Below are 27,583 nucleotides of genomic sequence, written 5' to 3'. Positions count from 1 at the left end.
CTAGTCGCTGGTGACCTGAAGACATCTAGCTGATGGGCTATAAAAGTATTACACAGCAGGCAACAGCATACAATTAAGTTCATTGGCTGTTTTCCCCTAAAATCAAATCCCCTTGAGGTATACATCGGGCTTCCCCATCTTCCCGCATTACCCACCAAGTATATCTAGGTCCCTGAGCAAAAGCAATCCCACCAGTGGGTTTGCCTTTACCTGAAGCACGAATAACCCAGACTGTCTTCCCCAGCAAATTCTTCATATGCACCACGGGAACTTTGTCTCCCTCTACAATATGTAAAAGTTCTGACTGGGCTGGGCCAGCCCTGTTGGCAGATCCTCTGGTGTTGACCAACCAGGTGGCCTTTGGTAAGTGTGTATCCCAGTGCTTGAAAGTTCCCCCACCCATTGCTCTCAGTGTAGTTTTTAACAGCCCATTGTACCGTTCGATTTTCCCAGAGGCTGGTGCATGGTAGGGGATGTGATATACCCACTCAATGCCATGCTCTTTCGCCCAAATATCTATAAGGTTATTCCGGAAGTGAGTCCCACTGTCCGGCTCGATTCTCTCTGGGGTGCCGTGTCGCCACAAAATCTGTTTCTCAAGGCCCAGGATAGTGTTCTGGGCAGTGGCATGGGACACAGAGTGTGTTTCCAGCAACCATGGTTGCTTCCACCATGGTAAGCACATGGCGCTTGCCCTGGCGGGTTGTAGGCAGTGTGATATAGTCAATCTGCCAGGCCTCCACATAGTTATACTTCAGCCATTGTCCTCCATACCAAAGAGGCTTTAACGGCTTGGCTTGTTTAATTGCAGCACATGTTTCACACTCATGAATAACCTGGGCAATAGTGTCCATTGTTAAGTCCACCCCTCGATCACGAGCCCATCTATATGTTGTATCTCTGCCCTGATGGCCTGAAGTGTCATGGACCCACCGGGCCAAAAATAATTCACCTTTGTGTTGCCAATCTAAGTCCATCTGAGCCACTTCAATCTTAGCCGCTTTATCCACTTGTTGGTTGCTCTGGTGCTCCTCAGTGGCCCGACTCTTGGGTACATGGGCGTCTACATGACGTACCTTCATGTTCTGCACCCAGGCAGCAATATCTTTCCACAGTGCAGCAGCCCAGGTGGGTTTACCGCTGCATGGCCAGCTGCTCTCTTTCCATTGCTTCAACCACCCCCACAGGGCATTTGCCACCATCCATGAGTCAGTATAGAGATAAATTATGGCCACTTTTCTCGTTCAGCAATGTCCAGGGCCAGCTGGATGGCTTTCACCTTGGCAAACTGACTCGATTCACCCTCTCCTTCAGCAGTTTCTGCAACTTGTCGTCCAGGACTCCATACAGCTGCCTTCCATCTCCAAAGCTTTCCCACAGTATGGCAGGACCCATCAGTAAACAAGGCATACTGCTTTTCGCTTTCTGACAGTTTATTATATGGTGGGGCCTCTTCAGCACGCATCACCTCCTCCTCTGGTGACATTCCGAAATCTTTGCCCTCTGGCCAGTCCATGATGACTTCTAGAATGCCCAGACAACTGAGATTTCCTATTCGAGTTCGTTGTGTAATTAGTGCAGCCCACTTACTCCATGTAGCATCAGTTGCATGATGTGTAGAGGAGATCCTGCCTTTGAACATCCAGCCCAGCACGGGCAAGCGAGGTGCCAGGAGGAGCTGTGCTTCAGTGCCAATCACTTCCAAAGCAGCTCAAACCCCTTCATAGGCTGCCAGTATCTCTTTCTCAGCTGGGGTATAGCTGGCCTCAGATCCTTTGTATCCCCCACTCCAAAAGCCGAGGGGTCGACCTTGAGTCTCCCCTGGAGCTTTCTGCCAGAGGCTCCAGGTAGGACCATCCTCCCCAGCCGTGGTGTACAGTACATCTGGCCCGGTCCAGACAGGTCCAAGGGCTGCTGCGTGAACTATCTCACATTTAATTTGCTTAAAGGCTTGTTGTTGCTCAGGGCCCCATTTAAAATCATTCTTCTTCCGGGTCACATGATAGAGAGGGCTTACAATCGAACTGTAATTTGGGATGTGCATTCTCCAGAACCCCACAGCGCCTAAGAAAGCTTGCGTTTCTTTCTTATTAGTTGGTGGAGACATTGCTGTTATCTTGTTGATCACATCTGTGGGGATCTGGCAATACCCATCTTGCCATTTTATTCCCCAAAATTGATTCTCCTGTGCAGGTCCCTTGACCTTACTCCGTTTTATGGCAAAACCAGCTTTCAGCAGGATGTGGATTATTTTCCTCCCTTTCTCAAAGACTTCTTCCGCTGTATCGCCCCACACAATAATGTCATCAATGTATTGCAGGTGTTCTGGAGCTTGCCCCTGTTCCAGTGCAGTCTGGATCAGTCCATAGCAGATGGTAGGGCTGTGTTTCCACCCCTGGGGCAGTCGGCTCCAAGTGAACTGGACACCCCTCCAAGTAAAAGCAAACTGTGGCCTGCACTCTGCTGCCAAAGGAATTGAGAAAAATGCACTGGCAATATCAATCGTGGCATACCACTTGGCTGCCTTTGACTCTAGTTCATACTGAAGTTCTAGCATGTCCGGTACGGCAGCACTCAATGGTGCCACAATAGTCTAGTCTCCATTCTCCATTAGACTTTCGCACTGGCCATATGGGGCTATTAAAGGGTGAGCGGGTCCTGCTGATCACTCCCTGACTCTCCAGTCTACGGATCAGCCGATGGATGGGAATCAGGGAGTCTCGGTTGGTGCAATATTGCCGCCGGTGCACTGTTGTGGTCGCAATTGGCACTTGCTGTTCTTCGACTTTCAGCAACCCCACAACAGAAGGATCCTCTGAGAGACCAGGCAAGGTGGACAGCTGCTCAATTTCCTCAGTCTCCAAAGCAGCAATACCAAAGACTTTTTCTCTCTTGCAATTGCTTTGTCAATTCACCCTTCTCTAGCAAGTGATCCCAGCTGCTTGGCTTCTGTACCTTCTAGTTTGTGACCATCGGCCCCATTGTCCCAGCATCGGAGCAACCAGGTGATGATGTGCTCCCCTGGTTGACGGGTAAAATCTTTTCGCATATTCCGTAGCTCAGTTGAGGTCCGAGGTCGAGAAGTCACCTCTTCTTCTTCTTCATCATGTGATGATGACTCCTGATCAGATGCTAGCCCGGATGGTGAATACACTGTTTCTTCACCTTGCTTCACCCTTCTTGCTTCTTTTTTGCTTTTTCTCTTGCGTACAGGGGCAACCGATATTGGTACGAATTGGTCCTCTGGTTTGGCTGCAGTAATTATCACTGTGGTTTGAGTAGCGACTGTGCTTGTTGCTGGGGGTGGTGTAGCTCCTCTGCTTGGAGCTGAGGTCGCCGTGCTGTCTGTTGCAGTCGAAGTTTGAGCAGCTGCTGTACTTGCCACTGGGGTAGCTGCACTGTTCACTGCAGCCAAAGTTTGAGTAGCGACTCTACTTGTCGCTGGGGGTGGTGAGGCTGCTGTGCTTGGGGCTGGAGTAGCTGCACTGACTGTTGCTTTGCCCTCAGATCCACCAACATTTTTTTCCTTTTGAAGGTGCTGGATAGTGTTGAACAAGGCCCTGTAAGCATAGGCCAAGCCCCAGCACGTTGCCATGATTTGTCCGTCTCTGGTATGGCCAGAATGACCACACACCTCATTTAAGTGTGTTACTACTTCTTCTGGATTTTGCAGTTGTTTGGTGGTGAAATTCCAAAGTACTGGAGGGGCCCACTGACCTAGATACTTGCCCATACTATCCCACACACCCTGCCACTCATGACTGTCCAGCCTCAGGGAAAATCTCTTGGTCCTCCTATATCATCGTTTGACCCCAGACAAGACCCAAACCTGACTCTGCTTAACTCTTGAAATCAGTCGTGGGCAAAACACACTCTGTATGCGTGCCAACATGGTGATCCCCATCACGATCAGCAAATAAGTCTCAACAGCATTAAAAGGCCATTCAAAAATTTAAAAACTCTCAAATGTAAATGGTCTGGGGGGAGGACCGGGAGGGTAAAAGGATGTCTCCTTCACAGGTTGACCACCTGAGAAGGAGAAAAAAGATGTGTAATTGCTAAGCACTTCTATTATATACCTCCCAAAGTATAAAGGTGGTTACCACACTGGGAACATAAGCCAGATCAGTTTCATGATCAATGAGTCTATTGTATTGCAAGTCATTACCATAAAGTACAATGAGACAAAAACCAAGCCCCACACTTGAAAAACACTAATACAGCAAATACCGGATGGACGTAAGGTACGATATACTGAAACTGTGAGATCAAGAGGAACAACCCTGAGAGCCAATAAATCAGCATTGTGACGAGTGGCTATTAATCCGGCCAGATCTGTCGTTATCTCAACCCCTCGAGCCCCACGTTGGGCGCCAAAAAGATCTGTCATGGTTTAAACCCTAGCCAGACAGCTTGTTCACTCACTCCCAGTGAGTGGTGCCGGGCTGAGAGCAATCGAGGCCCCCTCCCCCGGGGCTCTTCCCTTCCCTGCTCCTGGGGGGATGGGGAGGAGGATCGAAAGAGTGCAACTCCCACGGGCTGAGACAAGAACAGTCCAGCAACCAATGTACAGCACAAATCGCCACCACTACCACCAACGACAACAATTGTAAGAGAAAATAACAAGGGAAGAGAATACAAAACCACCAGCCAGGAAACGAGTCCCACCCAGAAGCCCTTGTCCTTCCGGGTAACTCCCAGTTACACACACACACACACACCCTCACCCCGGGCATGATGTGCTGTGGTATGGAATACCTCTTTGGCTAGCCTGGGTCAGGCGCCCTGTCTCTGCTTCCTCCTGGCTTCCCTTCCTCCCTGGCAGAGCATGAGACTCACAAAGTACTTGGTCAGGGTAAACATCACTTAGCAACAACCGAAAACATCGGTATCACCAGCACTGTTCCCAGGCTGGAAGTCAAAACACAGCACTGCACCAGCTACCAAGAAGGGGAAACATGACTGCTACTGCTGAACCCAGGACAGTGTCTTACTTTGCTGTGGAGCTTCAGATAAACATGTATCCCTTGAGTGTATATGTTGAAGAATATACACTCAGGGGATTTATAATCAACCAAGTCACTGCAACAGTGGGCATTTTCTGTGCAGTTGTCAATGAAAATAGGTCTTTTCTGTGTGAATTTGGGTTTGGGAAAAGTGAAGGTGAGATAGGAGTTGCGTCATTGCAAAGAGGAAGGATTTTTTCTGTATTTCTCAAATTGTGCAATTGTGTACTTGTTTTTTCTTTATCAGGCACAGTTGTTCATTTATACTTTTCAGTTCACTTTTGCACCTCCCTTATGATGTTAAGAGATTTAAGAATGTGTAATACTTTCTATAATGTTGTTTACACAGCTTGGTAGAGAGCATTATACAACCCTGAGCTAATTAAAGATAAAGGAAGAAAGTTACACAACTCACACGAATAACTGTATTCGATAGTGTGGTGGGTTGACCCAAGTCATTAGCCCACTAGCCCCTTGATCATTCCACCTTGGAGAGAATCAGAAGAGCAAAGCAGAGGAAAAAAAAATAAAAATCATAGTTCAAGATAAAGACAGATTCAACAAGGACAGAGAGAAAACCAAAGTGATACAAAGGTAACCACATGCTACTTCCCACCAGCAGACCAGTGTCACTCTAGGAGCAATGGGCCCTTTGGAAAGTTTTCCTATTAAGCATGACATTATGTGAGGTGAAATATTCATTTGGTCAGTTTGTTTCAGCTATCCCTGCTGTGTCCTCTCCTAGCATCTTTATCATCTCCAGTCTACTTGCTTGGGGGTAGAGTTAAAAATGAAGAAGTCCTTGATGGTGTAGCAAGCATGATTCAGCAATAGCTAAAACATTGGTGTGTTATCAACGTTCATGAATCCAAAACAGAATACCACAGGAGCTGCTGGGAAGAAAGTAAACTCTGTCCCAACCAGACCCAGTACAGGTATCCAGAGTATATGCAGTATTAGATAGTGCTGCTGGAGAAATGGGCAGAAAAATGACAACTAAGTTTCCTTTTCCCCCCAGTAAATCTGTGCCTGTTGCTTGAATCAAAACCTTGACATAAGTCAGGAAAGTGAACAAAGTTGAAGGTGAAAAAACACCCACAATTTCTTTGTGGTTTATTATAAAAGCTTCAGATTGATATTTGGGCCCTGTTCTGTATTACAGCTATTGCCTTGAACTGGAGGCCATTTTGAGGATACTGACATGTGTTGAGCTTCAGAGAGGAGTGACAGTCTGTCATTGCCTGTAGCAGGATGGTTGTATGATCATTGTGGAAGTAGTCATTGTTTTGATTATTCTTGGTAATACTTGCTTTTGTTGTTTTTTGTTTGTTTTGTTTTTTTTATCACACTAATGCAGTTCTGGAACCAATCACATTTAGAACTGAGAAACCAAAGTCAACAGTAGGTAATGATATTTTCTTACTTGAACAGTTATGTTGTCTTTCCTCTTCAACAGAAATCATTAAGAGTAGACCTGCAAAAATTTGTCACCTTTCTTTGTGTGAGCCTTAATTTATCAGTCAAGATTCTCTGTCTCTTTTCTTATTTTCTACAAAAGATTTGAGGAGGATCCTTTCCTTTCAAGTTGTTATGCACATAACATAGGGCAATTTCCTTCAGTATTTAATGGTAAGAGGCGGAGGGAAGATCAGAAGAGGATTCTAACTTGCATGTTCGAAGTCATACAAGTAGAGGTGGCACTCTTCTCATTAGTCATACAGTTTAGGTGAGCAGAGCTGCATGTTGCAAGTTTTCTTTCTCTACTTCCTTTCCTCTCCAGTTTTACTAGATGATATTTAATCCTTCATAGAGGACTGAAAAATAATTCTGTTTCACTCAAACCTCAATTCCATTGCTGAAAAAAAATTGCTTCAGTGATGTTTGGGTCATATGATTCCTTGAGTCAGATCTCTTTGAGTAAGGCATTTTTAGCATTTTGATCTGGTACTGCGAATCATTCCAGTACAACCTCCATTACAATCTAGTGGTGCCTTTGTATTTGAAGCTACTTGTTCTCTTCTGTTATTTTAAGTCCTCTTCTTAAATAGAACCAGTAATTCTGTCACATGCTTAGTTGATAGTATGCCTCAGAAAGTTATCTTTTTTTCTCTGTAGACCAATTTTATTTAAAAAAGCTCTTCTCTTCTGCATCGCTTCCATATAATATTTTTGATTTAAATTTTTGATCAGTTTGAGGTTTTGGTTTGTTTTTTTTTTTTCTTTTTTTAGCTGTTATGAGTGGTAGTGGACACTGATACCTCAGAAAATTTTAGCATGGTGTAACAGGATTTCTTTCTTTCAGCTCCTAATGATATACATCATGGGACTTCTGAACCTAAAACATCACCCAGTCCACGTGTTCCTCCAACTAGAGCAAGTAAGCTTATCAATATTTTGCCTTTACTGCATGAAAGTTTTATCAGTTTGAAAATTGTCAAAATCTACTAGTTCTCTGAAAGTACACAGCGTATGCTGTGATTTACTGTTGTTATTGCTTTTTGCTATATAGCTGTCATGGAACAAGATAATCCACTAAATATTATACATGTCAATAACTTGTCGGGAATGGTAGGGAAATGAGGGTCAACATTCATCTTGAGCCTTTGCACATCAGAAAATTAGTGTCTTAATTTCCACAAAATGTGGCAGAAGTATTTATATTTTCCAGTTACTTATTTACAAGTGTAGAATTACGCTACTTTCCTGTTGCCAAAACTTTGAAAATACTTCTGTCCATTTGAAAATTAGTGGTAAATTTCCACGTTTCTTCTTTGCTGGAGGTTTTTCTAATGCACAGCTGAGTAAAATAAGCAATGGATTTTTGGCATATGAAACGCTTAAGAAACACAACAAGGTTAAGTGTTAGAACTACAGCAGTTTACTCTGTAGAAAGCTCTGTGTGATAGAGCTGAAAGGAGTGGAGAGTTAATCCAACACTGCACTGTCACTTTGTCTTTAGTCTCTGCATGAGCATTGTCAGGAGATCTCTTTGCAATTACTTTCAAATGGAAATACTTTCTAAAAAAAAAATTTGGCCGAAAGTGAATCTTGTCAGGAAAATCAAAAGGTTTATATTGAATTGTTATTCTCAGTAACATATTCAAAATTTTGCACATCTACAGGTCCAAAAGAAAATCGGCGAGTCTCTTCCAAACCTAGAGCATCACCAGGTCCAGGCATAACATACACAAAAACTGGTAAATACACTGTTGTTTTGTTGCGTTTGAAAATCCAGGGTTTATTATGGGTTGTCTTTCCTCAATGAATCAAGTGTTGATTAACATCTCTTCTTATTACAGACAAATAGGTTTTCTAATGATCACATTTTTAAAGGTAGATAGAGCTGATTTGTATTTTTAATGGCTGAATTTTGATGAGTTGTGTATGCTTTTCAACTGCATGAAAGCTGTCACTGATGAATAATCTGCATATCGTGGTGGACAACATGCAAACATTATAAGAATGTTCTTGGAAGAAATTTCATCTTTTGTGCCAATCAAAAGTTCTTAGAGAAAAACATATTTGAGGTCCTTTGTGTATGACTCTAAATATCTACATCAAACCACTTTTATGTTTGTGTGCCTTGGTAATAGAATTTGACCCTTAAAAGTATATACTTAATAGGGATTTTAATAGTTTGGTAGTGAACCACGAAACCTCTGTAACTCCTGATGGTTGGGAAAGCATCAGTTGAACCTTCCTTTTGAGTGAGTATATATTCACTAATTTTGCCGATAAATAATAATTTTTAAAAATAAATTTAAATATGTGTTCAAATTTGAAATCAGTTATGTAAAAGGGAGTATTTTCACCCTTTTGCATGCACTTATTGCTAATTCTGTGTATGTTCTTGTTTTTATGAAGTTTTGGCACCTACTGTGTATACAATTGTACAATAAAGGACAGCAACAGGTAAAGATGTTACCTTGCGCTGGTCATTATTTCTTCCCTGCTGCTCCTTGGACCAATTATATATTATTAGTCTGTTTTTCACATGCCATCTTAATTTTACTGTGTTCTAGATATTGAAAGATTCCTAGCTGTTTTGTTGTCTTCACAGTAAGTTTCTTTCATTCTCATACACACTGTAATTCTTTGACACTTGTAGGAGACAAGCATGTCATGGGTATTGCAGTTGTGAGCTCTGACATACAGAGGGAAACATGTCTACTGTAGTTGTCTATGTTCTTTCAGGTTCTGTTGCTTGACTCCAGATTTTGCTTACTTGATCAATTTTCCACCCATTTTAATTCAGGATTTTCTTTTCTTTTGAAATTACTCTATGCATCTGACACTCAATTTTTCAGACTCACGTAAGGATCTTATTTTTCCTTGCAAGCACAAGGCATGCAGTGTTTGTGAAATAAACCTGTCTATGTCTGAAGACTATAAACCCTTAAAACAGGACTTTTCTTTCAGCTCGTCAAGAACCACAACATACTCCCTTTAAACCTAAAGCAGATCCCATCCCAGATGCTTCACACAGGAAGCCTGGTAAATTATCAGATTTTTTTGTCAAGCTGCAGTAGATAATTGAACACTAGGCTAGGGTAGTGGGGGGAGTTATCAACAGTGCATTTGCCATTACCTGGGTATCCGGGTAACTTAAAAAATTTTCTGCAATGCTGCAGTTAACTCATACCATTGATGGAAACTGCAACAATTCAAGATTATTTTTTTTTTATATTGTTGATGTTACCAGAAGAAACGGTAGTGACCTGTATGTTTAAATCAATGATAAAAAGTTATCCACAGCTTGTATCCATGCAACAGACTTCAGTTGTTTGCACCACATTTTGAACCTGTTGTGAGAGAAGCCTCTTAAAGCTGTGGTTTTCCTTTATATGCATATATTCATCCAGATCAGACTAAGGATTCCCTTCAGTTGTATTTGGGTTAGGAGATTCCCCACCATAAATGTGACTGAACTGTATAAGATAATCGCTGATTTCACCGAAGGACTATTATTCTTTTTTTTTTTTTAATATCTATGAAATAAAACCCCAAGCAAACAAAACACCTGAACTCTCTGTAGCTATAAATCTCTGAGGGTAAATGCCCATTGTTGTTTTAAAACATCCCTTTTCTGTTGTATATTGTATAGTGCTGAAGTGTTTTTTGAAGGGGAGGGAGGGAAAGAGAGAGTCTATTATTCTGAGCGTTATCAACATTTCTTCCAACAGAAATCATTCCAGCCTTCCATGAACCAGATGCTACTGCGATTCCTCACGTTTCTGAAAGAACAAAGGCAACATTGGGTAATAATGTGTATTTCATAAATAATAATCTATTTTCTATTCTTGTTAAAGAAGATCTTCTTAGGGATTTCTCATTATATACATTAAAAACTAATGATGAAGTTTTGCTCTGCTTCCAGATACTTGTTTGCCCTCTGGTCTTGACAAGGGTAATAATGCATGAGCTCATTTACTTTTGAAGGTTCTTTTCCTCATCTCATAGCCTTTCCAGTCAGGATGGTGTAATTCTTTAAAATCTTACATATTTTGCAATAAAAATAGACTTTATTTAAAGAGTATGTAGTGAATCCTGTAACTTCTGCACATGAGGTATGGGTACTGCCATCCTAAAATACTTTTCTGCTTCACTGCAAGGAAACTATAAGTTATCAGCCATAGCATAACATATACCAAAATGGACCAGATATGTGACCCTCCAAATCAAATACTAGTTCTTAAAACCATCTTCTCTGCTAACTTCTAGTCATTCACATTGGGAAAACTTGCTAAATTATATGAAACATTAGCTGAGAATTCTTTATTCTTAAGTGTCAGATGTGGACCAAATAAAGATCAATAAATCCAAGCAGTATTGGGCAGCAGGAGTATTGCTTGAGTAAACTCTGTTAATAATCAGTTCTCTATCCCCAGTTTCAGAGGCCAACACTGACCACAATTTTCTGAGAATGAAATGGTATCACTAATGAAGTATTAATAGGCAATCAGTAATCTTTGAAGTATGCCTTTTCTTTCTGAGGAATAGGAAATGAAAAAAACTTTTGTGTTCCTATTTCAACATATATCCCCTGTATGCACGAATTATTTAGGTTAATATTCATTTGATATCCCTGTATAGCTTTATGAAGTTTATGTGCTCTATTGTATATGTATCTGGGGCTACCTGATGGAATATTCATGTGTAGAAAATGGTTCGTCAGAGCTAGGAGGGTGAAGAATGCACAGGCAGATATTTTGAAGATCGTTTCCACTGGTGTAGATCAGACTACCTGGTGCCAAGATAACTTTTTCCAGTAAATGATTCCTACATGGCAACAATTTTAACTGAGCAGTATGAAGACCAGATTGAATAGTTCCCACATAAAAACAAAGTGTTTAATTCATAAATCAAGTCTGATACTAAGGGTCCACTGAAAAGCAGATCCTGTCCTCAGATACTCATGTATGGCAGATGTGGAAGATGTAAGATGCAACTGTCTATTTCTTTTCCATCACTGTATGCTGTCCGTGACTATATGATTCACTGCTTCGTCCTAAGCTACAAATTTGAATATAATGAAGTCTGCGTCAGTGGCCATTTAACTTGTTTCTCTTTCTTTCCAGGAATTCCAGCTGTTTGATTTTCAGCTTTACTCTTACATAGTTTGCCTTATTATAGATCAGATCGTACTTATGTTCCTTCTGTGCTATGAAAGAAGCTTGGGTTTCAATTATTGTTATGGGTGCTGTTTGTTTTTATTTCAGCTCCAACTGAAAAACAGTTCATTCATACCAAACCAAAAACATCTGAAAAACCAAGAGTGCCACACACCAAACCTGGTAATGGAATCCTTCCTTTAACTTTGTGTGTTTGTGTTTAATAATTCCTTCCCTTAGCCTTGGGTTTTGTTCTTTTTAATGGAATTGTTCACAGCTGGCTTTGTGCTCAAAGAAAGGCATTACACTTTATCCAAAATATGCCGAAACTACACTAAAAATAACAGGACGATTTCTAGCATGCATCGAAAATGGTTTTCCTCCTTTCTGTTAAATACAGCAAATGATGACTAAAATGTAATAACGTGGATGCTGACAAATTTCAGTGGCTGGATAGAATATGTTCTCCCTGATTACTTCCTAGTCATCAGAGATGCAACGCTACAAGCACTTTTTCAGTTTCCATCCATAAAATGCAGCAGAATTCCTTTGCAATGTGCTTGTACAATTGACAACTGACATTGTGTGCTATCCTGAAAGAAAAGAAGTCTTTAAAATAGTTACAGGGGGCTGAGTCTCTTTCCATTTCTGTTACAGAAGGAAAGTACAGAAGTTAACTATCTTTCGGCAGCTGATTTTTAAAGTATTCTGCTACACTTTAGTTCGGGGCATTTTTAAAGTTTTAGAAATAGTGCATTTCTAAAGTAGCATTTCTACTTTGTTTCTATTACAGTTTAATATTCTAAGATTCTTCACATTCTCTCCTTAACAGCAGTACATCAGGCAACTCCACAACCAATTATTACAAAATCTACTACCAGCAACCATTCAAGGGCAACAATGGGTAAATAAGTTTCCTTAATGTTAAGACACAGGTATTCTTATTTTTTCAGTGAAGAAATCCCTAGAGAACATGCTCCAGTGTGGTACTTTGTGAAACATCATTCCACTTATACTTCATTCTGCTTACACACATGCATGTTTCTTAATACAGATGAGTTTCAGTTCTATCCTAGAAGTAAAGCAGAAATAGCCTACAGCTCATGTCTGGTCAGAAGACTGTATTTGTCAAATCTCCAACCAAATTCAGTGGTCAAATTTTTCTTTTAGAGCAAGAATTTTAGCCTCTAACTCAATTTATCCTACAGAACTGCGCTAAGATTTTTCTGTGGTTTGGATAGCCACTTTATTTCAGGTTCCAGAAAGCCATGGAATTATTATTGTCTTTTTTTCAGGCATTTGAGGCATGAATTCTCTGTGGGCTAAGTATGACATTGGATCATGACTCCTGAAAAATACAGTAATAATCTTTTTCCTTTTCTTTCAGCTCCAAAAGAAACACTGCTCATGCCAGAGGTACCACAGACTAAACCTGGTAATTTAAAGCTTTTAACTTTAAAAGTGTTACTGTGGCACTGCTTTAGTTACACTGTCTTCTGTCATTCAGTACTGCAGTCATGTGACATCCTTCATTTGTGGACAGAAATTAGCTTCATTGCTCAGATCAGAGTATGTTAATAAATTATATCAAAGAGAATGCCCATGAATTGCATCTATTTCCATGGGGAGCAGAAGCTGGTTGGTTGTCTTGAACTAGTGGGTAGTAGCCTTGAAAAATACTATGAATTAGATTAATTTTAATAAAAATACGCTGCTGTAGCCAGCGTCAATGTGTTCTTTTCTTTGGGGGGATTTTATTACTCTATATACATTTGCTTCAATTTCTCAAGTACTTTTGAAACTCTTGCGTCAGAATCTTACTCCAAGATAGCTAGATGCTAAGAGTATAGATACCTTCTTTTTATCAGTTATTTTTGTAGTAACTACAGCAGATTTAGGGATGCATAGTTATAATCCAGTCATGTCATAGCTGACAAGTACCATGTTTTGGTGCCACTAAAAAATTAGCTTTAGGCAAAGAATTTTAGAAAACAGAATTTATAGGTTTATTCTCTGACTTTGAAATCATTATAACAATGCATATGCAAAATTGCTGTTAAGAAAGTTGTTAAAAATAAACGACACTATTTAGCTACTGCTGTTTATGCCACTAAGTAGGTTTCTTTCCAGCTTCCTTATTTTAGCCTTATTTCTGAAAGAGAAAGAGATATGTAGTGTGTGCCTCTGGCTGCCAGTCTCTCCTTTTAATCCAGTAACTTAGATATCTTTCACTAAATTCAATCATATTTGAGTAAGGGAAGAATATCAGAAAGATAAAACCACTACTATAAGCTTTTAGAAAAATTTTAGGAAGTGCAAATTAACATAACCAGAATGAGAAAGACCAAAGACTGTCAGAACTCCACTTTCAGGGCATTTCTACTGAAGTTGGGGGGAGGCCAGCAAAATAGTTGCAATGTGTGGCTGCCATCATTAAAATACATCCAGCCTAATTAGAACATGTATCTGTCTCACATCTGTTAAAATTGTTGTAGTAGATGTGGTGATAGCTCTTTAGGAAACAAAGAACACAGATCCTTAATGAAATCCAACATTTTCAATTTCATTTCTCACAGAGCAATGTTCTATTTCTTGTAGCTCCAAGAGCAACACACCTGGGATCGATTAACCTTGTAACAGTTCATGTTGTTGATGGGTCCAAAATGACTTTGGGTAATGAGAATGTAATGTCAGTGTATTTTTCATAAAACTTGAGTTCCTCTGCCTTTGCTATATGACTATATTTACTCTTTAATCAACAGAACCACCTTAATATATCTTCATGTTGTGTTCACTTGTTAGTCACATTCCACTGCATGTACAAAATGTTGCTAGTTTTAATTTTCCAGCCATTTCTTCTTTCATACAATTCTTTCTAGAAATAAGTACTTCATGTACAAAGCTAAGGAGTCATATGTAAAGGCATTACTGGGTCATCTTTTTTTCTTTTGTCCGACTATATCTTCCCAGTCTTGAAAAGTCTTCTATTTGTATAGAAGCATGATTTTCAGCCAGGTTTCTAGCACTGATTCTAGCACAAGGACAGTTTTTCCGTTTCCCCCTGTGGTGTCTTATGTTTAAAAGGAAATAGTTTGCATTTGGTAAGCAATAATATCTCCACTTTCAGCTCCCAGTGAAACATACCAGATTTCACCCAAGTCCAAAACTGCTTTAGCAACTGAAATTCCACACTTCAGTACAGGTAATTTTTAAGACTTTCTTAAGTTGTTATCTTGAGAGTTTGTAGATCTCAAGTAAAATCAGAACAGTTTAACGTTTAATGGTCTGTTCATTATTACGTTTAAACTATTTCAAATATATAAAATGAAAATTCGCTTTTCTCCTTATCAAGTGGGGGTTTTACTCATTGCTCTGAAAATCAAGGTGTAATCAGTATTGCCTCAAAGATGATACGAAGCTTTAAACATTACTGCTGTGTATTGGATCCTCAGATGTACAGTGTGGCAAACATAGATGAAACTGACTTTTGCCTTTTTCTTTATAAAACAGTAAATCTAAATCTGTAAAGCTTTTACCAAATTTAAGTGTCGAAAATGAGTAATATGTTCTTTCCTGCATAAGTATTTTCTCTGACGCTGCATTAAGTGTTGGGTATAGAGTGGTTATTAGATTTGACTATCAAATAGCCAGCTCAACTCATTTAAAATATTGATTTACAGAGGTTGATAATTTGGCGCAAGATGTCAGTGATTACTACTTATGCTTTCAGCTTTCAGTGTGATTCATACAAATTCTGTAACAACTACAATATCAAAATCATTTGGCAAGTGAAAGGTGACAATAAGAAAAGGCTGAACACTTCTGATTTTAACCTTGATGATGCCACTATGTTTCAGCAGCCTTACACATTGTCTGCACTGAATAATTCCAGTTGTTTTCTCAGTTTTTGATGTGTTATGTTTTTATATGAATATTTGATTTAGGGAAGGTTTAGTTTGGTGTTTTATTTTGAGGTTTTTCGTTTGATTGTTTTTTACAGAGCCTAATTAAATGTCTTAAGGCCATGGATACCTTGCAGAGCTAACTCTATATCCATGTACAGTTGGGTAACTGGCTGTAAATATTACATATCTTTTCCTAAGCCTAAACATGAATGTAGCTGGTCAGGCTGCATGATGGAGTCATCTGACCACTAAAAAAACTAGCATTTTCAGTGTGCATTTCAGATTGGAACTCATACAATTCTCATACGTATATTTTGCTGTATCGCACTGGTGCATGGGCCTTTTCTGGCAAATTACACTGCAGTATTGATGTTCTGTTGACACATAATATTTAAACTGAACATTATTTCTTTTAGCACCCCATAAAACACATCTCACTTCTGCAAGACCAAAGCCATCTGATAAATCACAGACCAGACCAGGTAATAATTGTTTATTCAATTTAGGATGGGGTGGAAGTTAATTAATTAGTTAATTAATTTCACCTATTCTCAGTAGAATTTTGAGTGTTGCTGGGGAAAGAAAAAAAAAGTATTTTTCTTTCGATTAGAGGTAAAGCTTTTCCAAATCAGAAAAAAAAAGAAAGAAACCAGGTGTTTTTTTTCCTTCTCTAATGTGGAATTGGTGGCATCACATAAAAGTGTGTTGGGTTTTCTTCTCATGGAACCTATTTTCTTTTTTAAACTCTCTCACAGTTCTTAGCAGTATCACACTAGCACCAGCTAGAACAAAAGCACCTGGACTGCCAAAGTGGATTGTGCCAACAACAGGTAGAGCTAAAGTTTTGGGTGGTTTTTAACTTGTCGGTAAGACACATGAACCTTAAATCATGTTGAATCCTGCAAAATATTTTATTGTGTTTGATTACTGAAATTAATTCCTTGTGAGTACTTTACATAAATACGGGAAAACACTTTGTTGAAAAGGGTTACCCAGTTGCTTAAATCCAAGTCAGAAGACTTGGTAAGAAAGCCTTAAGGCCAGTTATCTTGCTAGCTACTAGCTATGCACACAGTATGTTCATGTTAAACATACTCATACTCAGACTGCAGTATTTGGACTGTGCAGTATTCATACTTAAATACTTCAGCATGAAGAAAATTCCAGGTTGGTGGGTGATAGAGTGAGAGCTAACACTTCAATTTACATGTCCTTACACACACAGATAACATACATCCCTAACCACAAAGATTTATTCAGAATACTGGTTTGTTTGTTGAAAAAAATCATTCATCCTTTGTCAATTGTACTTGATTTTTTATCCAATCAAAATAATGTTTTCGGTGCTAATTTATAATGAATCCATACATTTTATTTAATAAAGCATTAATTTATTCTATCAATACAAATATTGCTTTTTTTTTAAATACAGACAAAGGTTAATTAAATAAAGAATTTGGGGATTCTTCATCAATGATGCAGGCTTAAAAAATAATATAGATAAATAAAATGCATATTCAAAGCAAATTTTGGCTGTTCACCCTCTACTAACAGTGCTACTATCCCATATTATTGTTCTGTGCTAGGTAGGTTAGGATAACCTGAGCAATGTGTACTGTAAACATTCCTTTTTTATCCATATAATGTTTCTCTGTACTTCTTCCAGTGTATGTTTGTCAATTTAATACATGTTGTTGAATTCAGTATGATTTGAACTACTCATTCCTGTATATACTTCTGAGAAGCCCACCATGTTTTTAGGAATGCAAAATCTCAAAAGAGGTTGTATATTTAAAGTTGAATATTTAAATTGAATTCGAAATAGCCTGTTTAGAACATGACATACTCTTCTGTATTACATACAGAGTGGGCGCCTTCATTGGAGGTATGTGCTCTTTGACCTTTCATAGTCCTTCTGATAAATAAAATGAGCCCATCAAATTCCAGGACATCAGAGACAGTATTAAATGACCTGTGTCAGTAGTTGTGGGTTAGAAAGTTTTATTCTTTTATTTTGTTGGCAGTCTGCTTATAAGTGAGCTTTCTAATGTCTGATAACCAAAACAGGCAGAACTCACACAGGTCTCCAGGAGTAGGTGGCTTTTGAAAGCACCTTATGAAATCATGCGCAAATACACAATTATGTTAAACAGTATATTATGCTTTTCCCTTTTCCCATATAGTAGTAACCTTTGCAGAGGCATTTGTAGATTAAAAAGAACGAAAAAAAAATCATGCTAAGTAAATCAGCAGTATAAGCATAATAGTAGACATAAATTCCTAAATGTAGTTTATTGTGCTTAATGTTTTTTTGGGTGACTGCTAAGGTATTGTTTTAAGCAATCTTGTTTCAAATGCTCCTGTTGGATGCCCACTAGTTCTCATTATTTCCATGTCTTTATAGTAGTGCAAATTGCCAGGAAGAGCTAGAGCTTCATTGTGGTAGATCATGTCAAAGATCATCACAAGACTACTGCCTTGCTGTGCATACCATGTATACTAAAAGGCGAGTAAGTGCCTTTTAGAATTCTTCTGGAAAACAATACTTCAAGTAATATTTTCCATTGCTCTTCCAACCCTCCTGACATAGCATAGCTCTCTGTGAGTCTGCACCTTTCTTCTCAGTAGTGTAAGGAAATCACCAATGAATTTTATACGTTCATGACATTGAGAGAGGACTGCAGCTTTTCACAGTTTCTCAGTCTACTCTCCTTGGTGATCCATAAGTGGAATCCCAAGTCTTCTGTAAAGCAGGTACATCACAGTATTGTGACAAATGCAGTGTCTGAGCCTACAGGACTCTCTGCTCATAAAAAACTTTTCACAAAAAGAGGGAGTTCAGGTAACCAATTAAATCACCTGTATCTCTCTGAAGAAATGTGAAATTACATATTGCAGACAGAATTCCTGAGTCTGCAGAAGAGACTTGGAAAAGAGAACTCTACTAACTCTACTAACCTAAATCTTTCTTCTTTTTCAGTGGGTGATATCTTACAAATATTTTAACATTTTAAGGTATCCGGATGATTTTTCCGTGTAGGGAAATTGATTTCTTCCATTATGAAAATATCTTATTTTCTGTGGTTAGCTTATCAGAACCCTTAAAATGTGATCAGATGCCTTTATTGGACTTTAAGGAACAGTATATTTTCAGACTTACTTCTAGACATTACTTCATTTTTTTCTTTCTCTGAAGAAAAGCACATTCACTGAAGAGCCATGGACACTTGTTTCAAGACCAGTCCCTTGCTGAGCTGGCACTGCTGTTAAATGTACTCCAGTTCTTCCTGATTGTGCAAAGACGTTTCACCTCATGCAGAGTACACTTGGCAGCTGCAAGGCCCAGATGATAAGCAGTGGAATTTGTTTTTTTCCAGCAGCAGCACATGGGATTGTGACTGGTTTCCTGGCAGGCTTTTTGGTCTCCTGGCTAGCTATAGTGCCAGATGGTAAACTTGACTGCGGGAAAAAGGCAGGGATTGCCTCCTCATGACTAACATTTCTTCTAGCTTTCAACCATGCCTTAGCCATTTTATTTAGTTCATTTTATTGAGATGGCTTTTCATATTTCTCTTAGTGTGTATAACTTAGTTATTTTTTTATTTAGTCTTAAGCATTTAAAAACTGCTCCTGATCTATTAAGCTTCCAGACAACCACCAGCAAACAAACTTCTTTGTTTAGAGCAACATTTCCGTTTCCCTTGTGAAAGAGAGGTTGGGTTTCATTATAGTCATATAGCCATTAACTTTGTGCTAATTTTTATTTTTTATTTTTGAAAGTGTGGCTGTAAAGCCAAGTTCTAGAGAAACTCGAGATTTAAGGTATTTCAATTTGCTTTATCAAAGGCAATTTTTCCAGTTCTTCCCTTAAAATGATCCACCCTTCTAATTGTATGCCTGCTATTAAAGATGCAGTAGTTAGTTTTAAGGTGCTCCAGACCCCCATGAATGTTTTCAGGAAAAAAGATAGAAGTAAAACAAGACACAAACACACATGCAAGTAGTACATGTATTTTCAGTTTTGTTAAAAGCTTAGATGAATGTGGTAAGCCAAAATGCTTATAATAAGCAAATTATGTTTGCTAGCATAAGGCAAATATTATGATAGATGTAGCAAGCTGCTTGATAGAGGAGGGACCTTCAGTGAAAATACAAACTTTTATGTAACTTCAAAGTCCATGAATCATTCAAAAGGGAGATTTTTTTGTCAACAGGGAAATGTTGTGGTGTGAACATTTTCCCTGAAACTTTGATGTATTTTTCATTACTACTTTACTAATGACAGAACAGCATTAACTCAGAAAAGATTGTGATTCTAAATTAGATTGTAAGGAGCAGGCTTTTCTATAGACACTAAGATCGGACTAAGCTAGATTGGAGTTGTAACGGATACTTGGGTGATTTAGTGTGATTTAGTCCATGTGCTACTACATTTTGTTGATGCATTTAATGTGAGATGAAGCTAATGAAACTAAATACTCTGACTATGACCTGTGGTGTACACGGTAAATTTTTTCTTTTTAAAGCTGGTGCTGGTCTTATCATGCCTCTTCTTCCTCAAACACCATAATGTGAAACACTGATTAGTACTCTGGTACTTAGTATATCTGAAGATCTAATAAACCACTTTAGTTACCTGAAGACAAATTGCAGTTATATAAAACCACATGATGCGCTCGGAAACTCTGATCACAGGGATCGGGTGACCTGCATCCTGCTCCCAGCTTACTACAGGTTTCATTACTTCAGTCTTAAGTAAAACGTTTGATGTGTCCATACTATGGACTCTGGATTCCTAAGGTATGCTTAGCAAGAATGGCCAAATACTAAAATAACTGGAAAATTATTTGCTTTGTGGTGTTAAAATACCAATTTAATCTCAAAAGAAACTGAGCACCAGATTATAAACCAGTGAAATCTGTGGTTGAAGGGTTTAGATCATGTTGGAATTTGATAATTAATTTAAATTTGAGGTTTGGTTTGGTTGGTGTTTTCTTAAAACATTAATTTTCAGGGGGGGTCATATGTCAGAGGAAGGAGTGGTATTCCTCCCCTACCCCCTTGCCACCATGATGAAATTGCAATGCATCTTCTCACTCCAGCATATATAGAGTTTTTATAAAGTAAATATACTTATTTTGTATAGGGAAAACGTATTAATTTAACAGTTTGACTGCTCTATAGATATCATTATGAGAGACAGTTGTTCTGTACCAGCCATAGTTGTGTTGATCTTTTTAATGCCATTTACTTCAGTATTTTTAAAATGTCTTTATGTAACATTTAAGTAGAACTTTCTTTTATATACAAACTTGATTTTATGTACACTTTGCCCTCCAAATGCAGTGTATGTTTGGTTCAGAATTGCTCTAGTCATTAAAAATGGAGGAAAACTGAAGATCTTACATATGGGAGAAGGAGAACTTTGCCCTTTGCAAGTATCAATGGGTATTTTATTCTGTATGCTGAAAAAATAGAATGTTCTCTGTACTCATCTTTCTACATACAATCTTGGTTTAACTGATCTGCTCTCTCTTAATCTTACTAACGTTCTCTTTCTAGGCAGACTTTTTGCAAGTAACGTTAAAAATTTAATCGCACACTTTCTAGACCCAGATCACTTTCTGTTTACTTGAATAGGAAGATAACGAATATCAGTAAGTAATCTGTAAAACATAGGTGGGTCTTATATGCTAGTTTTTCGCTTAGTGTTACATAGAGTTTGAACGTACACAATGTATCAGTATTCCGTAATTTGGTACACAGAACTGTAGATAGTTATTTCATTTCCTTTTTTTCCAGATGATGCACATACACATGAGGATACTGACAGACAAACTGGCATTGATATACAAAAACCTTTGGAATATATTGATACCTGGGAAAAGGCAATTTCTGGTAAGGTTAATAAAATAAGACAATATAGCAAATTTTAACAGTTATGAAAGAATAAAAACATGACCATTCCTACACAAAAAGCACCTCCATTAAAAAGAGAAACTATTATTCATTCTCACCAATACACCTCTTGCCTTCAGGATGCTACTAACAAAGATAAAAGTAAGAAGATTTCATGGTCACTACTTAGTCACTAACATACACTATGTATTAAAAACTACAGCCAACAGTGTTATATCCTTATGACACCCAGAATACTGTGAGCATTGACTTTTTTCATATCAACAGTTTCTACATAGCAAAGGAAGAATAAGGTAAATGCATAACCAATTTGTCTTCCCATTTATGAGGAAGTTTTGTTGAATATCATAGAATCATAGAATAGTTAGGGTTGGAAAGGACCTTAAGATCACCTAGTTCCAACCCCCCTGCCATAAGCAGGGACACCTTATCTAAATCATACCACCCAAGGCCTTGTCCAACCTGGCCTTGAACACTGCCAGGGATGGAACATTCACAACCCCTCTGGGAAACCCATTCCAGTGCGTCAACACCCTAACAGGAAAAAACTTCCTCCTTATATCCAATCTAAATTTCCCCTGTTTAAGTTTTAACTCCTTACCCCTTGTCCTATCACTACAGCTCCTAATGAAGAGTCCCTCCCCAGCATCCTTACAGGCCCCCTTCAGATACTCGAAGGCTGCTATGAGGTCTCCACACAGCCTTCTCTCCTCCAGGCTGAACAGACACAACTTTCTCAGCCTGTCTTCATATGTGAGGTACTCCAGCCCCCTCGTCATCCTCATGGCCCTTCTCTGGACTTGTTCCAACAGCTCCATGCCCTTTTTATGTTGAGGACACCAGAACTGTACACAATACTTGAAGTGAGGTCTCACAAGAGCAGAGTAGAGGGGCAGGATCACCTCCTTTGACCTCCTGGTCATGCTCCTTTTGATGCAGCCCAGGATACAGTTGGCTTTCTGGGATGTGAGTGCACACTGCTGGCTCATGTTCATTTTCTCATCAACCAACACCCCCAAGTCCCTCTCTGCAGGGCTGCTCTGAATCTCTTCTCTGCCCAACCTGTAGCTGTGACTCAGATTGCTCTGACCCAGGTGTAGGACCTTGCAGTTGACATGGTTAAACTTCCTGAGGTTGGCATCAGCCCACCTCACAAGTGTGTCAAGGTCCCTCTGGATGGCATTCCTTCCCTCCAGCATATCAACCGAACCACACAGCTTGGTGTCATTGGCAAACTTGCTGAGGGTGCACTCAATCCCACTGTCCATGTCACTGACAAAGATGTTGAGCAAGACCGGTCCCAACACTGATCCCTGAGGGACACCACTCATTACTGGTCTCCAGCTGGACATTGAGCCATTGACCACAACTCTTTGCGTTCAGCCATCCGGCCAGTTCTTTATCCACCGAGTGGTCCACCTATCAAATTGATGTCTTTCCAATTTAGAGACAAGGATGTCATGTCAGGATTGTTGGGAAAATTAGGCTTGGAAAAAAAAAAAACAACAATGCAGTTGTTATACTAACAAGTTACAGGGTTTTTTATCTGTGCTGTACCAGGCTTGTCAGGTTTTTTTTTCTTTCAAGTCTTGCTGTTATATTTTTAAAACAATCAATATATTTTTACTGACAAACAGCTTCCACAAAGAAGCCTTCAAAAACAGACTTTCTTTGTTTCACTTTTTCCTAGTCAGCTTCTTAAAAATTTGTTTCAACTGAAAAGTTGTAGAGTTTTTGTATACCACATGTATACACACAGACATACATACAAACATGTAAACAACCTTTCAGGTAGAGAATTCCATTGTTTCATATGCATCACCAAGAATAGGGCTTGCTTTAGCTGTGCTTTTTTACTGTCATAAAAATTGACTGAAAAGAAAGTCTTTTTGGTTTTACCCAAACTTACACCACTTAAAAGAAATTAAAAAGATAGTTTACAGCACAGAAGAATTAACCTTGATGTGTTAAGACACTTGTGTGCTAAGAGACTTGCATGCACTCCTCTTTCATGAAGAGGGGCACAGTCAAGGAAATACCTTCCCAATCCATAAAGATCCCCAACATTAAATAAATCCCAATAGTTTACCATTCCTTGCAAGAATCTACACTATCACAAAATCCCTAAATACTCTTGTGTGTCCTAGGTTACAAGCTGAGTCTCCACACATTATTAATTAGATCTGTTATCATTACAGACCATTACCCAAATCATTGTGGAATTTGTAGAAGGGAAGAGTAGGGATTATTGTTTTTCCGGAGTGCCGTGTAGTAGATTCAAGTGTGACACAGTCCAGTGAATGTGATGTTTTGGCTTGCATGTAACTATTGCGGTTGTGTTGTTCAGAAGATTAGGTAGAAAACACTGGTGAGTAAATACTTGCATGTTTTCACCCGCTAAGTATCTTAGACAATGCTGTCCTCCATGGTCAAAGGGAAAATTAATCAGATACTGCCATGTAGTAGTATATACAAAAATTCATTATCCTTTTTTAGGTCTTTAGGCTTTTTTTTTTCATCTCCCTCTGGGGATTACGAATGAATATGAAACCTATAAATGCTCTCTTCAAAACCATTACATCTTCCTGAAATAGATAGAGCATTGTTTCCTGTCTGGATCTGAGGGATTTAAAAAAAAACAAAAAATGTTTATAAGTGACTACAGAAGTCTAAAAGGAAAAGGGAACATGGAAAGATGGACATGTTCCTGTTTGTATATTTTAAGTATTTCTAAAAAGGCTCTCCCAGTGAGTCTTTGAATCTGCTCTCTTCTTGTCCATAGTCATGCTATTTTTTTAGAGTAAACTAAGGTCCGATACGTAGGACCCAAAGTACTCTGTGTGGCCAGTAATTCAGTATCAGGCAACTTGTGTATTTGTTGACACTGGCAGCATTATAAGAATTACATTATTCTTAAGGATTTTCCCCTGTACGGTACAAGGAATCTTTTGTTACATAAATGTGTTGCACATATCTCCTGTTCTTCAGAAGTGCAAAGGTGAATAATGGAAGAAAAATCTTTGCCTTTCCTTTGTATAATAAAATCCTTCATAATTGCCTGGAAAATATAGGCAATTATATGTTTTGTAAGTATGAATTAAGAGGCTTAGGTTCTCCTTTCAGACTTATGTTCTCCTTTCAGGTTTAGGTTCTCCTTTCCTCCTCACTGTCAAGGGACTTTGCCAGATAAATTTAATAGATATTGGCTGGAGATGCACATTGAAACAACCTAGTTGAGGGCTCCAGGAGTTTCTACTAGTAACGGTCTTTATCTATATCAGTGCATGAAGTGACAGTAACTTCTTCATTTTTCACTTTTGTACAGCATAGGATAAACTGTCCTTAATGACAATTTCCCTTTTGCTACATCTTTTGCTTCAAGCTGAGCATGGCCAGTTTTATCTGCTAGAAAGTACAGAAGATCAGAAATCTTTTGAGTAGGATACTGAAGGTGTTTCTGAGTACAGTGAGATGGTATTTATTGTGGGAAGAAGTATCTTATTGTCTGCCAAAAAAATACTGTTGACAGAAATAAACTACACAGAAAATGAGTCGCTGAAACACTTGTACAAAATCCCAAAGCAGCTACGTAATTTCAGTGTAAGCTTGATTTAACACTCTATGGCACACACTTCCCAAAGAATTTAAGGCTGAAAATACAACTCATACAACAGCTTCCAACCTCACCTCACCACTTCTGATGCTAAATCAGACATGAAACATAGTTTGAGAAGTCAGAATATAACTTGTAATGGGTTTGTGATTGTATGAAATTTGAGGTTAAATAATTAATAATATTGTCTTGTTATTTAGTAACCATGTCACCTGGCCCTCAGCATCCTCCTATGCCTCCTCCTGTCAAGCCTACACAAATGCGAAGGAAACCTCTGCCTCCAAACACTGTGATTGGTAAACCAGGGATGCCAGGTATCTCAGCCTTTTCAGCATAAATATCGTATTATGTATGAAAGAATACTGAAGTGACTAGCAGGGTATAGGAAAATTTTATAGTATAGATTATTTTTCTTTAATCTGGGATATCTGCAGAAATTAGTCTTCTGGAACATGCAGGTCTTGTGTCTTTTGTTTTCATACATAAAATCTGTTTTCCTTTCATTTTCCTAACATAGTTATGTCAAAATCATCCCTAGTAAGGAAGCTGAAAGCAAAGTAGCATAATGCAAGTCATCCTTTAAGAAGATCAACCTTAAGAACATTTTGTGTCTGCTAACAGCATTTGCAGTTACTTAATGTGCATATCAGATGGGAGATATTAACTATTATGCTTCAATGCATCCTCCCATCTGGTTATTTGTAAAGAAATTCTGTCCCATATATACAACACATCCATTAACCCCTACAAATAGCGAGCTAACAGGCACTCAGGAAACTAACCTCATGGTAGGCAGGGCAAGCTGAGTTATTTCACATGCGGAGTTTAGCTTCATTCCTATGCTACAATATTCCTACTCTTGGTATCAGTATAAGAGCACACTGAAACCTTCACATTTCCTATTTTATTTTAATTTTATCCTGAAGCCAATACTAAGTATCCTAATGTGTGTTTTGTCTGTGGATTCTATGTAAGAATTCTTAGGCACTCATTATTTCAAGTAGTCAGAAACTACTATCTCATTATGCTTGGCAACATAAGAAATGCTTCCCTCTTCATATTTCTCTCTGTAGTTCACTGGTAATATAAAGGTCTCAATTCTGCTGTATTTCTTGTTGGCTTTTTTTGGTTTGTTTCATTTGGGTTCTTGTATGCTATTAAGGCACTAAAGGCCTAAATAATTCCTTAATATTTTTTTTTGCAGCAGATTAGAAGCAAGAATCCTCAATCTGGATGAAACAAGCTGTATATTTACTCAACAGCAGAGCCAAGATTGAAATGTTATGTCTATACTTGCTGTTGTTCAATGATGTTTCCTTAGTAATAGAACATAAGATATTGTTACAACAGAACATAAGATACTATCAGTCCTAAGCTGTAGCATTAAAAATAATGTTGACTTGATACATTTTACTTTGCTTTTAATAGGGTATATGCTAATTTTCAACATTAAGTGTCAAATTAATTCACCAGTGTTTTGAAATTTCACCTTTTCCATATACTAGGGGTCAGGTTATGTGGTATTATACCTTCCTAGGCATTCAAGATGGAATATTCTGGTTAGATGATCTGGTTCTTCCCTGTGAGGCCAGTGGCAGGTTTCCCTTTCTCCCTGTGTTCACTAGTATTTTATCCAGCTTAGTTTTAATTATCATAATTGAGTTTCTTCCGGTTCCCTGGAGACATTGTTCCACAATGCTGACAGGAAAAATTTACCTCAATGTTCTTGGATTTTCCCTTTCATAATTCCGTCTTGTTTCTTTTTCTCATTAACACTGTGATTAATTCCTTATTTGTATCTTTCTTACTAAAGCAGTGGGTGAGTATTATGGGCAGGTTTCTATGCCAACATTAAAAGCCTTCTGGATGGAAAAAAGGAAACAAGAGAGTTCCAGAACCTTTGTGAAACTGGACTCTAGTGAGAATCCTAATAAATTTAGTCTTTAATAAGGAAATTAGGAGAGAATCTTTATTATGAGAATTTTAATAAATTTTCACTTTGAAAGAAATTAATGGATAATAGGGATTTTTGTTGGTTTAGACTTGGTTCACCAGAGTTCTGACTTCAGTTACCACATTCTTCTGTCTTATATATGCAGGGAAGGCAACAACATTATGATTATGATTTCACAGTCATGCAATGGTTATCTGGGGGTATGTGCATGTTTTATGAATGTAGTTCTTGTCTTTTACAGCTATTTTGAAAACAATCAATGCATCCTTTACCATAGAATCATAGGATGGTTAGGGCTGGAAAGGACCTTAAGATATCTAGTTGCCACAAGTTCCTCTTTCTGTCACTATAGCTAAACCCGCTGGACCAACAACACCTGTGAGGATAGGAACGTCATATAAGATACCAACAGCTTTTGCAACCCCAGACTATTATGGTAAGCATATTAAGACAGTTCTGGTTTCTTTTATTTTTTCTTCTTTTTTTTTTTTTTTTTTCATTTATGTAAAGGTTTTCATGTTTTCCTTTACTTCCTTTCCCTAAACCGTATTTATGCATTGTATATTTAATGTGTT

At 38.5% G+C, this 27,583-nt stretch overlaps 1 protein-coding gene across 1 annotated transcript in view; it reads left to right on the top strand.

The window, feature by feature from the left end:
* Nucleotides 1-27,583, top strand: part of ABI3BP (ABI family member 3 binding protein) — a 159,309-nt gene that overhangs the window by 103,732 nt on the left and 27,994 nt on the right. Inside the window, 15 exon segments of the mRNA XM_061453908.1 lie at nucleotides 6,364-6,411; nucleotides 7,309-7,383; nucleotides 8,129-8,203; nucleotides 9,426-9,500; nucleotides 10,190-10,264; nucleotides 11,726-11,800; nucleotides 12,450-12,521; nucleotides 13,005-13,052; nucleotides 14,216-14,290; nucleotides 14,745-14,819; nucleotides 15,939-16,004; nucleotides 16,278-16,352; nucleotides 21,325-21,420; nucleotides 25,255-25,368; nucleotides 27,361-27,444. Coding sequence (XP_061309892.1) covers nucleotides 6,364-6,411; nucleotides 7,309-7,383; nucleotides 8,129-8,203; nucleotides 9,426-9,500; nucleotides 10,190-10,264; nucleotides 11,726-11,800; nucleotides 12,450-12,521; nucleotides 13,005-13,052; nucleotides 14,216-14,290; nucleotides 14,745-14,819; nucleotides 15,939-16,004; nucleotides 16,278-16,352; nucleotides 21,325-21,420; nucleotides 25,255-25,368; nucleotides 27,361-27,444 — 1,128 coding nt within the window.

The sequence above is a fragment of the Pezoporus flaviventris genome, unplaced genomic scaffold (genome assembly GCF_033815535.1).
Source record: "Pezoporus flaviventris isolate CSIRO_AGI_PZ_B2104156 unplaced genomic scaffold, CSIRO_AGI_Pfla_v1 ptg000015l, whole genome shotgun sequence".
Lineage (NCBI taxonomy): Eukaryota > Metazoa > Chordata > Aves > Psittaciformes > Psittacidae > Pezoporus > Pezoporus flaviventris.
Note: the sequence above shows the minus strand (reverse complement) of the source record. Positions and strands in the feature narration are given on the sequence as shown.